This window comes from Xenopus tropicalis, chromosome 2 (assembly GCF_000004195.4).
Source record: "Xenopus tropicalis strain Nigerian chromosome 2, UCB_Xtro_10.0, whole genome shotgun sequence".
In the NCBI taxonomy this organism is placed as follows: domain Eukaryota; kingdom Metazoa; phylum Chordata; class Amphibia; order Anura; family Pipidae; genus Xenopus; species Xenopus tropicalis.
This window is the reverse complement of record NC_030678.2, coordinates 142,489,311-142,503,807: the sequence shown is the minus strand read 5'-3', so window position 1 is coordinate 142,503,807 and position 14,497 is coordinate 142,489,311. Positions and strand designations below refer to the sequence as shown.

The following is a 14,497-nucleotide window of genomic DNA, read 5'->3' as shown; positions in this document are numbered from 1 at the left end:
CAATATAGACTCCATTTTAATCAAATAATTCAGAATTTTAAAACTGATTTCCTTTTTGTCTGTAGTAATAAAACAGTACCTTGTACTTGATCCCAACTAAGATATAATTACCCCTTATTGGATGGAAAACAATCCTATTGGGTTTAATTAATGTTTTATTCATTCTTTAGTAGACTTAAGGTATGGAGATCCAAATCACGGAAACACCCCTTATCCGGAATACCCTTGGTCCCAAGCATTCTGGATAACAGGTCCTATACCTGTATTAGTTAAAGCTTCTACAAAAATTGCTTTTCATTGCCTCACAACAATGTGGGAATGTTACTCTACAGCAAAAGTAGAGTAATGTATGTTGGACACTTACATATTGCTTAGGAACTACTGACGCCTGGCAATCAATTAGTAAACACGTTCACCAATAACTCTGCGCAAAAAAAATATCAAATCTGCATTATTTATTTGAAAACAAAAAATTAGTTTTTTTTTCTTTAAATGTCTGGTGTTATTTAAGTCAGTATCTATTGATCAATGTATTTGCCTCTATCATCTATCTAGAATACATTTCCTTCCTTCACACACTCCCATTCAAACTTTATCCAACCCCTTTTCTCTATCACACTGGTGTACAGGAAACTCTCCAACACACTCAGATGCTAAATCGAACCCCCATTTCATTACCCCCACAAATCTGATCAGCCTGGGTAGTATTACACGCTGGGTCAGAGATAAGTTGTTCTCTGTCTTGGTAATGTCTGTTCTACAGGGAGTCAGGGACTGCAAGTGCAATGGTACATTCATTACAATGAAGCTCAGCTAAGGAAACAGTGTTTATTTTCTTCTGTAACTGTGACTTCCACTTGCTAAACTTTGTCTATAACTCATAGCTTTCTGCTAGAGATTTTTTGTGTGATGTTCCAAATCTGCCTTGCAATAGCTGGCGTTATTTGCACCAGGGTGCAATTATTTCAGGTGAGTGCATTTTTTGGCACCTATTTAGGTTGCTAGCATAGCAATGTTTCAATGTATTATTAAAGGAGAAGGAAAGGCTAATAAAGAGTTATTAATCTCAAGCTGCAGGCTTACCTTCAGTTGTCTCAATAGTGCCCTTAAGTCTCCCCATACTTCACCTGTTCAGAAGATCAGAAGCTAAACAGGAAAAAAAAAACGCTGAGCAGTGTAGAGAAGATTCCCATAATGCATCGCTCCTTCAAGACTTGGTGACTTGTTGCTGCAGGCGGCGCATGCGCACACAGCAGGAGCGTCCAGTTGCCATGGCGATGCAGTGTCGGAGAACTCTGTGACAAGCAGGTGGGGGGAGCGGGGGGCAGGTGCGGCGAGCGGCGGAGGGTTTGTGGCAGGAGCGGGGGGATTTGTGGAGCTGGGGGGGTTTGTGGCAGGAGCGGGGAGCGGCGGATGCTTTGTGGCAGGAGCGGGGATCGGAGGGGGGGCTGGCTTGTGCTTTTCAGCCCACACAGACACGCTGGACAAGATGGCGGCGCCGTTCACTGAAACAAGTATGTAGGTTTTAGTATGTGTATCTCTGTAAATCTTTCATTAGGCAAGCCAGGAATATAGCGTTTTTACACAGCAATAGTAGTACTATTTAATAGTGTGCTTAATAGGTTTTGACTTTCCTTCTCCTTTAAACTTTATTTTGGCCAATGAATATCAGTCATGTATTATCTTCATATTATATTTGCATAGCAAGGATGTAATAACAGGTGATAACATGTGTTGCGTTTCATTATATTCACTTCTTTGCAGCTTTTTGGATGAAACATGCTGCTTTTTCTTGCGCATGGCGCCCATTTAAAATACAATAGAATAAAAGGTTGCAATTAGAAGTCACAAAATTCATATAAACACAATATATACTTTCAGTACCGCCGCTCCCTATACACAGAGTACGCACTCTGCGTTGGGCACCAACTCCCAGGGGGGCACCCAGACAGTACCGCCGCTCCCTACGCAGAGTGTGCACTCAACATACAAAGTCTTCGCCAGCTCCAGCGGCTCCTTCTCTCTTATGCCGCGGCAACAGGCCCTTTTATAAGGTTGCGCCCGTGCGTAGGAGTTGCTATATTGTTTTCCTTAGGTCGTTCAGTATGAGGGTATAGCACATTTGCGTCTGATCCCGCCATTTCATCTATATAAAAGATAAAAGATTCAATCTTTTTGTCCCTCTTTTCATTTTTCAAATGTTGGGAGGTATGTATGTGGGTCCAGGCCCCATGCCAAAATAAATACATTTCTAGAGGTAGACTAGTAGATGACCTAAAGAGAAAGACATATATTCATAATAAAACCCATTTACAGACTTTTGCTTGTGTTGTGCTGTTATACTACAGGCAGGCAAAAGTAGCAACAGGTGCAAAGTTTGTGCCATCTCGTAACCCGTAGCAACCAATCAGAGGTCGGCTTTCCTTATTTGCTGTCAGTAACTGCTACATGCTGATTGGTTGTCTCGGATTCATATTGTATTACCAATAGTAGTAGTTTAGAAAAACCTCTTCCTTCCTTCGTATCAGCGTTTAACCAAACTAGTAACAACGTACTTTACGTATATTGTTTATGGCTGCCTTGTGAAACACCACCCCTCCCAAAAAAAACGACCAAAAGTATTGCAATAATTTAGTCGTTTCATAATTTAAGGTCACAGTCAAAGTAGGTTTTCTCAGAAAACACAAATACGAAGCACGAAGAGGGTTAGCGTGCGATTGATAAAACCACTGAGCGACATCCAAACCGCGAAGCGATAGGCTGCTGCCGCCTCTCTTTAAAGCGCAAACTCTAGGACCCTGCGGCGCCCTGCCCGGCCTCCCACTAGGATACACCTGTTTGGCTGAGGGATAAGTGTCCCCTTGGCCCCGCCCTCTCTAGGCAGGTAATTTGCGCTTTGGCCCTTTCCTCATCTGCGCTTTGTGAGCGCTGCACCCTCCTTCTCACATCATCAGATCATTTCCTGAATGAGTTCAGTGCGGTTACAGTCTGGAGTAGCAGTGACGGGGTTATAGGCTGCTGGTAAAGGCAAGTGTCACCCTCGCAAGTTCCTCCTTTAGTTTCCTCGCCTGCAGCTCAGTGTCCGAGAGTCACATCCCTCTCTTCATCCATCATTTGGAGCCCCTTGCTTTAGAGAGTGGGCCAGATCAGGAGGAAAGGTAAGATGTGAGCTACCTTTATGCTGGGACTGAGACCTATACACTGTGCAACTGTAACCCTTTGGGGCCTGACTGAAATGCACTCTGTTGCTTTGTGTGACTCAAAAGGAGGTTATTGAGTTGCCATAGAGTGTGCTGTGCCCAGAGAAGAATAAGTTAGTGGCAGTGCAGGAATGGCATGCTGCCTGGCACTGGCATCCTGTATTAGATGAAGCATTTCTAAGTGGTGCCAGCCTTACCAGCATTAAGCTCTCTCTGACTTTTATTTATTCCAGGGACAGGCTGTGATAGTAGAACTGCAGCTCCCATCTTTCTCAATTCCTGACACCCATGGATTATTGGTAGATAGCTGGGACAGATTTGTAGTGCCACAGCAGCTCTTGGAAACCCAGGAAAGTGAAGGTATGCCACAGCAATAAAAGACTCGAATAAAGGGCACGGGCTGACTTATTTATATATGTAGCAGTGTCACTTGTTTAGACAGTTTAAAAAGATGATATTCCAGGCTATTATGTGTGACAGTAGTGCTACTGACATCCTGTTGTGGGTTGTATTGTGACACACACATCAATAGCGGGGCTGGGCATTTTCAGTATGGATAACAGCCATCAGCCAACAAAAGGGACTGTCATCTTGTTTGATTTGTGCAGAGCTGGATTTACTGGTGCTGTTTAGATTTGTAAATGAATGGGAGACACATTGCATTTCTTGGAGGGAGAAGCTGCCCAGCCAGCCCTGCTATTGCCCAATGGCACTCCATTAATTGAGCAGCAAAATATCTGGTTTCACAACCAATGGCAGTTTGGACCTGTACATCATAGACACAACTTGTCACATTCCTACTTTGTCTTTAGGAAACACTACTGATTGAAAACCCATTTAATGCATACATTTCGTACAATGAACTCTTGTAGTTGGCAGTATACCCTTTTCCCCATCCCTTTAGATTGTAAGCCCTTCTGGGCAGTGCTGTATTATGTACATAGCAGCGGAACATGTCTGTGTTTTCAAACTGATTTATAATAATACTTTTAAAAGCTTGAGCTACTCTGTAGGGAGTTTGGATTTCATAACTTCTCACAGCATCTACAAGAATGGAACCTCCATATCCTATGAAGGGAAATTTGCAGAATAGTACGTTTGTGACAGTTGCCTTTAATTTTATTTCTGCTATATAATAAGATGTTATATTGTTAAATATCTTGAAAGAAAGCGGACTAATTTTTATCTAACACAAATCTTGGGTATGGAATGAACATGTTAAAAACAATCACCAACTATGTATTTAGTTCTTCAGATCTTAAGGATCTGCTGCCCAGGAGCAATAACCCATAGCAGGTAGAATTTACTGGTCACCTGTTTAAAAGCAAACATCTTATTGGTTGCTATGGGTTACTGCTGCTGAACAAACTTAGTGCCTTTTATTACATATGGGGTTAAGACTGCAAAAAAACAGTTTCAGTGCCCTGTATGTAACTATTGAAGTGTTTGGCCCTTGAAAGAAATGTCCATATTGTCCTCATGATTGGATACCCTGCAAGCAGCCTCAGTATGATGGTGCCATGTGCCTGTCTGTCATTGACATGTGTTTGTGCCAATACACCACAGCTGCCAGCTTGCCTTAATTTCTCTAATTTCCAGGGACAATTCCTTTTTTTACATTTTGCCCCGGAACATTTTCTTGTTTTTTTTTTTTAACCAATCAAATGCAAGGCTAAAGTTGATGGAAATATTTGCATACCATGTATAGGCATGATGCCTCACACACCCTTTTGATATTTTATTTTGCATAGCCAAAGTAAGTGAAAACTGTAATTAAAGTGCCTCTGACATGCTGTCGCAGTTATATACACCATTTGTCGAAAATATTACAAACACCTGCCTGCTCAATATCATATTTACATATTAATTAATCATTAATATGATGTTGGTCCTTTCTTTCTGCTATAACAGCCTCTACACCTTGTGGGTAGGCTTTCTGTTAGGGCTATGCCACACGGGGCCAGAGCATGCAGTTTGGGGCAGAAATGTGCTGCATGTGCCTACACCTGGGCATATTCAGTACTGTGCAGGTACAGGTATGGGATCCCTTATCCGGAAACCCGTTATCCAGAAAATTCTGAATTACGGAAAGGCCACCTCCAATACACTCCATTATAACTGAATAATTCTAATTTTCTTTTTCTCTGTAATAATAAAACCGTACCTTGTACTTGATCACAACTAAGATATAATTAATCCTTATTGGAGGCAAAACAAGCCTATTGGGTTTATTCAATATTTAAATGATTTTTAGCAGACTTAAGTTATGGAGATCCAAATTATGGAAAGATCCCTTATCCGGAAAACCCCAGGTCCCGAGCATTCTGGATAACAGGTCCCATACATGTACAAATTAAAGACTTTAGAACAGAGGGCTTCAATAAGTATGCCCACTTATATCTGCCCATATTTAATTATTTTTATTTAAAGATTACCACAGAGATTTGACTTTTCGTGCTTAAAAATGAAGCATTAGCCTGATGACACCTAAGGTCAATAATTTAAATTAAACCATTTTGGTGTGCAATACTTATTTTTTCTGGCAGACTAACACTGTAATTGGCCTCATCATGATTACTGGAGAGTATGTAATACTCTAATACTAAGCAGTCACGCTGCCCAGGTTTTTTTTTATATTCATTTTTCAGCTTGCAGTTTCATAACATTTTATTCTATTGTACATATTATGCCATCTGATGCTCACATTCAACATATAAATTATTGTGCTTGATCTGCAGTGTTTCATGGCTTATTTGATATCACATCTCAGGGCCAACTGCCAGAGGCTATTACGTGTTACATACAGTCATGGCCCAAATTGTTGGCACCCCAGAAATTTTTCCAGAAAATCAAGTATTTCTCACAGAAAAGTATTGCAGTAACACATGTTTTGCTATACACATGTTTATTCCCTTTGTGTGTATTGGAACAGAACAAAAAAGGGAGGAAAAAAAGCAAATTGGACATAATGTCACACAAAACTCTAAAAATGGGCTGGACAAAATTACTGGCACCCTTAACTTAATATTTGGTTGCACACCCTTTGAAAAAAATAACTGAAATCAGTCGCTTCCTATAACCATTAATAAGCTTCTTACACCCCTCACCGGGAATTTTGGACCACTCTTCCTTTTCAAACTGCTCCAGGTTTCTTTTATTGAAAGGGCGCCTTTTCCCAACAGCAATTTTAAGATCTCTCCACAGATGTTCAATGGGATTTAGATCTGGACTCATTGCTGGCCACTTCAGAACTCTCCAGCGCTTTGTTGCCATCCATTTCTGGGTGCATTTTGATATACTGTATGTTTGGGGCCATTGTCCTGCTGGAAGACCCAAGATCTCAGACGCAAACCCAGCTTTCTGACACTGAGCTCTACAGTGCGACCCAAAATCCTTTGGTAATCCTCAGATTTCATGATGCCTTGCACACATTCAAGGCACCCAGTGCCAGAGGCAGCAAAACAACCCCAAAACGTAATTGAACCTCCCCCATATTTCACTGTAGGTACTGTGTTCTTTAATTTGTAGGCCTCATTCCATTTTCAGTAAACAGTAGAATGATGTGCCTTACCAAGAAGCTCTATCTTGGTCTCATCTGTCCACAAGACATTTTCCCAGAAGGATTGTGGCTTACTCAAGTACATTTTGGCAAACTGTAGTCTTGCTTTTTTATGTCTCTATGTAAGCAGTGGGGTCCTCCTGAGTCTCCTGCCATAGCGTTTCATTTCATGTAAATGTCGACGGATAGTTCGTGCTGACACTGATGCTCCTTGAGCCTGCAGGACAGCTTGAATTTCTTTGGAACTTGTTTGGGGCTGCTTATACACCATCCTGACTATCCTGCGTTGCAGCCTTTTCATCAATTTTTTTTTTTAAATAAATGCCGGGCATTGCCGGACTAGAATAGATCAATTCAAAACTGTTAGGCTGGTAAATAAGCAATGTGTTCCCAAACATGAATAAACCTTATACTTCTTGCTCATATTCATGTCCATGATCTCTTGGAACAAACTGATGTTTCTTAATAGCATACATCAGTATTCAAAGAAAAAGAAATTTGTATGATTTTGCAATAAGATGAAAAACAAGCCTGGTATGGGTGTATATTGCTCCTGCCTTAAAGCTTACCCGTAAAGGGTCTGTGGCACTCTAATATGTGTATACTTTTTGGATATGTAGTCTAGTCAGCTCATTGTATGCTCCATATATACTATATATATTTTTTTTTTTTGTGCCTATTGCAGCATATACATTCTTACATACTAACAGAAGTTGCAAAGGAACATACTCATTCAAAAATATAAAGTATACATGTAAATAGAGCAAAATTGTAGCCATGGCTGAATAAGCATGCCACAGGGCAGTGCTGTCTAACTGGTGGCCCCCCACTTATCTGGCTTCTGTAATTGCTTACCCTTGTGAAGCTTTAAATGGTATCAGTGCTGAAATTAACTGGCCCCTGCCTTGTTCACACCTCAGATTCAGGATGTAATCCCCTGAATTGTACACACTTTTTAGTCCCTGCATTATTGACCCCATGCATTGTTCACAACTCAGTCTTAGGCTGCAAGCACTCACATTGTTCACTTGTTCACACCTTAGACTGCCTTACTCTGCCTGCCCTATGCTTCCTGTGTGTTTTATACTCTGCCTGCCCTCTGCTGCCTGTGTGTGCCATACTCTGCCTGCCCTATGCTTCCTGTGTGTTTTATACTCTGCCTGCCCTCTGCTGCCTGTGTGTGCCATACTCTGCCTGCCCTATGCTTCCTGTGTGTTTCATACTCTGCCTGCCTTCTGCTGCCTGTGTGTGCCATACTCTGCCTGCCCTATGCTGCCTGTGTGTGCCATACTCTGCCTGCCCTATGCTGCCTGTGGATCAATCTTTTCCAAACCACCATGTAGGCCAGAGTGTTAAAAGTTGAGTGCCACAGGAGGAAAACTTTAGGAAAAAGGGGGGGATAGTAAGGGGCAATGTAATCATTGCATGTCAGTAAACTTGTAATACCAGCCCTAGCCCTGGCCCTTAAAGGAGAAGGAAAGGCTAGTAAAGAGTTAATCTCAAGCTGCAGGCATACCTTCAGTTGTCTCAATAGTGCCCTTAAGTCTCCCCATATTTTACCTGTTCAGAAGAGCAGAAGCCACACAGGAAGAAAAAACGCTGAGCTGTGTAAAGAAAGTTCCCATAATGCCTCACTCCTGCACATACACCCAAACCAAGTGACCATGCTCAGTGAGTAAGACTATGAGTCAGCTTCCTGCTGATTGGCTCAGATACACATTCCTAAGGGGGGAAGTGAGTTCTTAGCATTCTTGAGGGAGTGGGGAGCAGAAGAGGGGAGAGAACAGAGAGCTGCTTGTCTCTGGCACAGGAATTACAGACACAAGAAATCTTTTTTCAGAGAAGTCAGTGCAGCGTTTCTGTGAGTGCTTATGGCTGTATTTACATAGACCTTTCTGATAAAGTTTTTTTTAGTTTTTTACCTTTCTTTCTCCTTTAAAGGAGACAAATAATAAAAAAAATAAGAATGTACCAGTGAATCATACTCCTCTAAATATAGAAGGGTTGTGCTTAAAAAAGTTGTGTTTTGGACTGATTTATTGAGAAATTCCAGCAAAACCCCACAAGTCCATCTATTCCACTTCCTGCTGGCTGAATTCTCTGGATGTTCAGGGGAGCCGGCGGCTCTCAGTACACTGCACTGTAGGATAGGAACCAATCAGCAGCTAGGCTGAGCAAATAGGGAACTGAAGCCTGTCTTTGCTTGTGTGAGTGCAAGGCTGTGATTGGCTAATCCCCTCCTGCTGTGCTTCTGGCAGGGACTATTAGGACACCCCACACTTCATTTGAAACAGGGACAGAGAAGTGATAGGATCTATAGGGAGCTCCAATAGGATAGGATTAATGTTTCGCCCAAAGTGAAACCTGCGCCATATATTATTCATAATTGCCTACAAAATTAGGGATTTTTCTATTTATCTAATATGTCTCCTTTTTTGTTACCTAATAGGCTTATTACAGAAACTGTATGCAATGCACATCCTCAAGGTCAGGTTTTGTGACCTTTGTGCAAGTCTGTGGCAGTGGTGGGGCGGAGCATTTAGGGAACCATAAAAATCTTTCCCCTCTGGAGGCGCTGCATCCTACGGAAGAGCAGTAGGGCCACCAAAAAAAAAAATTCCAGTGAATTAAAATTCATAATTATGACTTTAAAAAGTCAAAATTTTAATTATTAATCTCATAATTATGACTTTTTTAACAGCAGGGTTTGTTAAAAAAACAAAAAAAAACGGACTCTTCCTATCACAAGGTGTCATTGCTACTGCAGTCCTGGGTGCAGTCCTGCTTGCAGCTGTGTTACACAGGACATTACAGTCAGTAAGGTAAAGCAGGGCACTTGGGCTACATTTACTACATACATACTACGCCTCACATTTGCAGAACAACGTGCTTTTAACCTTACAATGACTGACAGAGAAACTGATTTGCAGTTTAATTTTAGACTTGGATTAAGTAACAATGAGATCCTTACCGTTTTAGCACATGGTCATGGTGTTATAATAAGTTACAGAACACTGAAGAGCTATGTAGGAAACTTGGCCTTTATAGGAGAAAGAATTACACAGACATTGCTGATGTAATTAAAATTGAAGGATCAGGACAGATGCAAGGGTATCGGTGGCTACATCTACGTCTGATTCACAGAGGTTTTGTTGTGACCCAAAAAACAGTAAGGCAGATTGTAGCCGCCATTGATCCAGAGGGAGTGTGTTTACGAACTGCTCACTGCTTACGAAGGCGTCAGTACCACAGTCAAGGTCCCAATGCTATTTGGCACGTAGATTCTTATGATAAACTAAAACCATATGGAATTGCAATTAATGGCTGTATGGATGGCTTATGTAATCTGGATGGAAGCTTTTACTACCAACAGTAACCCCAAAGTAATTGCTAATTATTTCATTGATGCTGTCACCCTGAGAGATGGATGTCCAGAGAGAATTTGTGCCGATCATGGCACAGAAAATGGTCATATAGAACAAATGCAGAAATTTCTAAGGAGACCGCAAACTGATAATTATGCTGGTGAAAGAAGTTTTATGCATGGCCGCAGTACAGCTAATCAGCGCATGGAAGGATGGTGGAGTATACTGAGGAAGCAAAATGCTCAGTTCTGGATCAATCTTTTCCAAACCATTCAAAATGACGGTCATTTCTCAGGAAATTTTCTGGACAAAAGTCTCATCCAGTTCTGCTTCTTAAACCTTATACAGGTAAGGCTTATTTTTTTACTGTTGGTTAGGCCAATGTTAAAATGATTTATGACTGTTTTATCCTACACAGAATAGCTATGGGTCTCAAGAGTGCATCTCTTAGTTCTCATTTAATTAGCACTTGTACCCTGGGGAATGCTGCACACTGCCTTTTGGTAGTAAGTGGTGTGAGGAGCAGACAGCAGGGTCAGTTGGTATAGGCCAGTCCAGTCTTCACCAGCTACCAAAAGTATAGCCAGTAAGGAAGAAGCCCTGTTGAGTGTTTAATCCTGCCAATGTGTCTCCTGTCCTGTCTATCTGTCTGTCTAGCTATCTGTCTGTCTTGTATCTAGTCGGTCTGCTATCTATCATCTGTCTGTCTCTGTATCTCTCTCCGTCTGTATGTCTACCTATATACCTGTCAGTGTATTGGTATCATCGTCATCTATTTTTCTATCTATCTATCTATCTATCTATCTATCTATCTATCTATCTGTATGCCTGTCTGTTATCTGTCTTTATATCTGTATATCTATCTTTTATTAGCTATCTGTCTGTCATCTATCTTTCTATCTGTCAATCAATTATCAATCTGTCAATGTGCCATCTATCTGTCTCTCTTGATCACAAAGCAGGACTCGGAAAGAAGATTCCGCATGAATTTGCTTAGATTATCTTGAATCCTATCACATTCAGCACAAACAGGGAGCTGCTCTTTGTTAATCTAGCTCAGTGCTGTCCAACTGGCCGCCCGCGACCCCCCCTCTGTGTGGCCCCCACCTGTCTGGGGCAGCATAGGGCAGGCAGAGTATGGCACACACAAGCAGCATAGGACACACAGTGTGTGCGCCATACTCTGCCTGCCCTATGCTGCCTGTGTGTACCATACTCTGCCCGCCCTATGCTGCCTGTGTGTGCCATACTCTGCCTGCCCTATGCTGCCTGTGAGAGGAGAAGCTGGCAGGGGTTTGTTCTGGAAGTTTGTTGGAAATAGCCATTAAATGGTCCCTAAGGTATGTAATTATGTGCTGGGGGTTGCTGTGCTATCCACAGGGGAGGAGGAGGCATATGGATTTAAGGGTGCGTCTTGATTTGATAATAATAATATATATCATTATATAATTATTTTACATATGAATAATGGTTGATATCCCCGCAGTGAGCACCAAGCATTTGTGTTTTTGCTGCGCAACCACCATTAAAGGAGAAGCAAAGTCATTTTGGCATTTTACTGCCAATAGATTCGCCATATTAGTGCCACCTAGAACACTATATTTATTTAGCAGAAACTATTCCCATACCTGAGTAAACCACTCTAGAAACTTTCTCCCTTTGCTTAAGACAGCAGCTGCCATTTTAAGTAGCTTCCTTCTACAGCTCTAGACTTTATAGTTCAGATCACACATTCCTAAGGGAGGGGGGAGGGAGTTCTTAGCTTTATTGTGGGAGGGGGGAGCAGGAGAGTGCTCCGCAGACTTGGGCACCAGGAATGAAGGATATTTCTAAGAGAGGAAGTCTAACACAGAAGAACATGTTTACACAAAGGAAGATAAGAAATCCTGTTTTTATTTTGATAGAGGACTCAGTGCAGCGTTTCTGTGAGTGTTTATGGCTGTATTTAAATAGACCTTTCTGCTAAAGCTTACTTAGTTTTTCCTTTCCTTCTCCTTTAATGTGGGCATGGTCTTAAAAGTTCTTGAGATAACATGGGTGTGGTTTGAAGTGGGTGTATTTTAAAAAAGGGGAGTGGTCAAAACTCCGGCCCTCAGCACCACAGAAGTTGGACATCACTAACCCAGCTTAATATGCAGTGTATTTTATTCAATTTATATGGCGCTCTTTTTTGTAGCAGAACTTTCATAGCATATGCATATTAATGTCACAGGATGTTATATTTCTATGTTATGTTGCTACTAAGTAACTTGTACTAGTTGGAGTTCATTGATCTGAACTAAATATTAGAATCACCATTAAACTCCATTGCCACATGTGGAAAGTCATAATCTAAGCCACATTATCAGGAGCCACACTCCTCTACATTTTCATGTAATATGTTTTTGTTTGCTTTCTAGCTAGTCAGGGGTATAGTTATTAAGTTTTTTTAAAACGTGGAGTGAAGCATTACCGTGATGTTGCCCGGGCCAACCAATCAGCAATTAGATTTCAAAAGTTAGAAAACCAAAGAAAAGCATCTGATTGGCTGCTGTGAGCAACATCACCAGTAATGTTTTACTCAACTTTTTACACAGCATGATAAATATACCCCTCACTCAGTGTAATTTCACCATCCACATGGGGCCCTCTAACTGATCACTCAGGTTTTTATGGCCAGCCTCTTGTGAGATCAGACTTGCAATATGTCCTCTTTGACCACAAGACTTAGGACAACCTTTGTATCTTCTTCTATATATTTCAGGATGAACTTGATGAAGTTGGACAGACGTGGAACTCCCACACTATCAGACAAAGTAGCCAACAAACGACCTATGCAGGGAGACCTGCACTTCTGTATCTGTTACCTGGTGTGTATGGAGTAGAAGATCAACTTAAACCTGTTGATAGTGCTGAAGTGTATGTAAAGAAGAGTGTCTTCCAAAGGGGCAATATCCTTGTGACAAAACAATTTTTGATTTGTGCTGCCTACTAATGGAAGAAACCGCTTGGGAAGCCCCAGAAGAGCCTTTTTATGCGACTGACCTTTACAGCAAATTGAGAAATGAAATTTTACCTAACATATAAGAGGATAATACAAATATGCATGTTTGAAGCAATATAAAACAGTTCATAACAATCACTAACAATCGTACCAGTATAAGTGTCCAGAGGTTTGGGTCTACTGCTATTAATGTTGAGCATATGAGAAACTATAGATAAAAGATGTGAATGGTTATTAACTGCATTTTAATCACTTCCATTTAGTAGCTAACTTAGGTTTGGATACTAGGAGTTCTCATTCTGTGGTAGATCAAGCACTGGATAACAGCCTGGTTTAAAACAACATTAATTGTTTTAATGTTAACATTTATGAAACACAACTAATACTTGCCTATAGTGTTTTGCTATGATTGTACAGGTATGGGATCCCTTATCCGGAAACCCGTTATCCAGAAAGCTCCGAATTACGGAAAGCCCATCTCCTATAGACTCAATTTTAATGAAATAATTCAGAATTTTAAAACTGATTTCCTTTTTCTCTGTAATAATAAAACAGTACCTTGTACTTGATCCCAACTAAGATATAATTAATCCTTAGTGGATGCAAAACAATCATATTAGGTTTAATTAATGTTTTATTGTTTAGTAGACTTAAGGTATGGAGATCCAAATTATGGAAAGACCCCTTATCCAGAATACCCTTGGTCCCGAGCATTCTGGATAATGGGTCCTATACCTGTAATTAAATTTTTGCTTTATTTTAGCCGCATTCTTACAAAGCTGCATAACAGTAGGAACAAATGTATTCAGAATAGGGCCCAGTGAAAAACTTTAACTTATTTTACCCAGTTTCCTGTGTCCTAATGAAATCAGGCGCTACCTCTGCTATATTTTGCCATCATTGTTTTCTTTCCCTGCCAATTTAATCACAGTTACTACCTGCCCTCTATATAACAGAAACACATGCATCTAACTGGGTCTGAAACTAGAGCATGCTTAGAACTTTTAGTATGGCCATTGTTCTGAATTTTACCATCCCATAGTGAACACTGGACATGAGAACATTGCACTGGATTATAAATCTGTCCCAAGGTGCAGATCACAGTCCTATCTGGCAAGAGGCTGCCTATACTTTATGTCTGACACATGAAGTGCACAAATCTATAGCAACTTACACAGTTGAATGACACGCAATGTAGTGTTTATAATGTAATGCAAGTGCCCACACACTGCCCCCCCCCCCACATAGCTGTACCTAATGAGCACTAGACCTAGGCAGCAATATATTTGTCAGACACACATCAGAGGTCTTTGCAGTAAATTCTGCAGTGGAATAGAAATAACGGTTCCCATTGGAGTTATGTACAGCCTGCAAGGCAGTGTGCACCCCC

The 14,497-nt window shown here is 41.1% G+C and overlaps 2 protein-coding genes across 3 annotated transcripts in view; both read left to right on the top strand.

The window, feature by feature from the left end:
• The first annotated feature begins 2,782 nt into the window (after positions 1–2,782).
• The window catches only part of galnt6.1 (polypeptide N-acetylgalactosaminyltransferase 6), a 54,538-nt gene continuing 42,823 nt past the window's right edge, over positions 2,783–14,497 (top strand). Inside the window, exons 1-2 of one of the 2 annotated variants that reach the window (XM_018091706.2) lie at positions 2,783–3,158; positions 3,434–3,560. The gene's annotated coding sequence lies outside the window, so the exon portion shown is untranslated. The remainder of the gene's footprint in view (positions 3,159–3,433; positions 3,561–14,497) is intronic. The other variant, XM_002933693.5, reaches the window with a different exon arrangement.
• On the top strand, positions 9,419–13,590 carry LOC105946561. Its single transcript, XM_012957836.3, has 2 exons — positions 9,419–10,472; positions 12,868–13,590. The coding sequence occupies exons 1-2, from the start codon at positions 10,065–10,067 to the stop codon at positions 13,096–13,098; spliced, it is 639 nt and encodes a 212-aa protein (XP_012813290.2). The 5' UTR covers positions 9,419–10,064; the 3' UTR covers positions 13,099–13,590.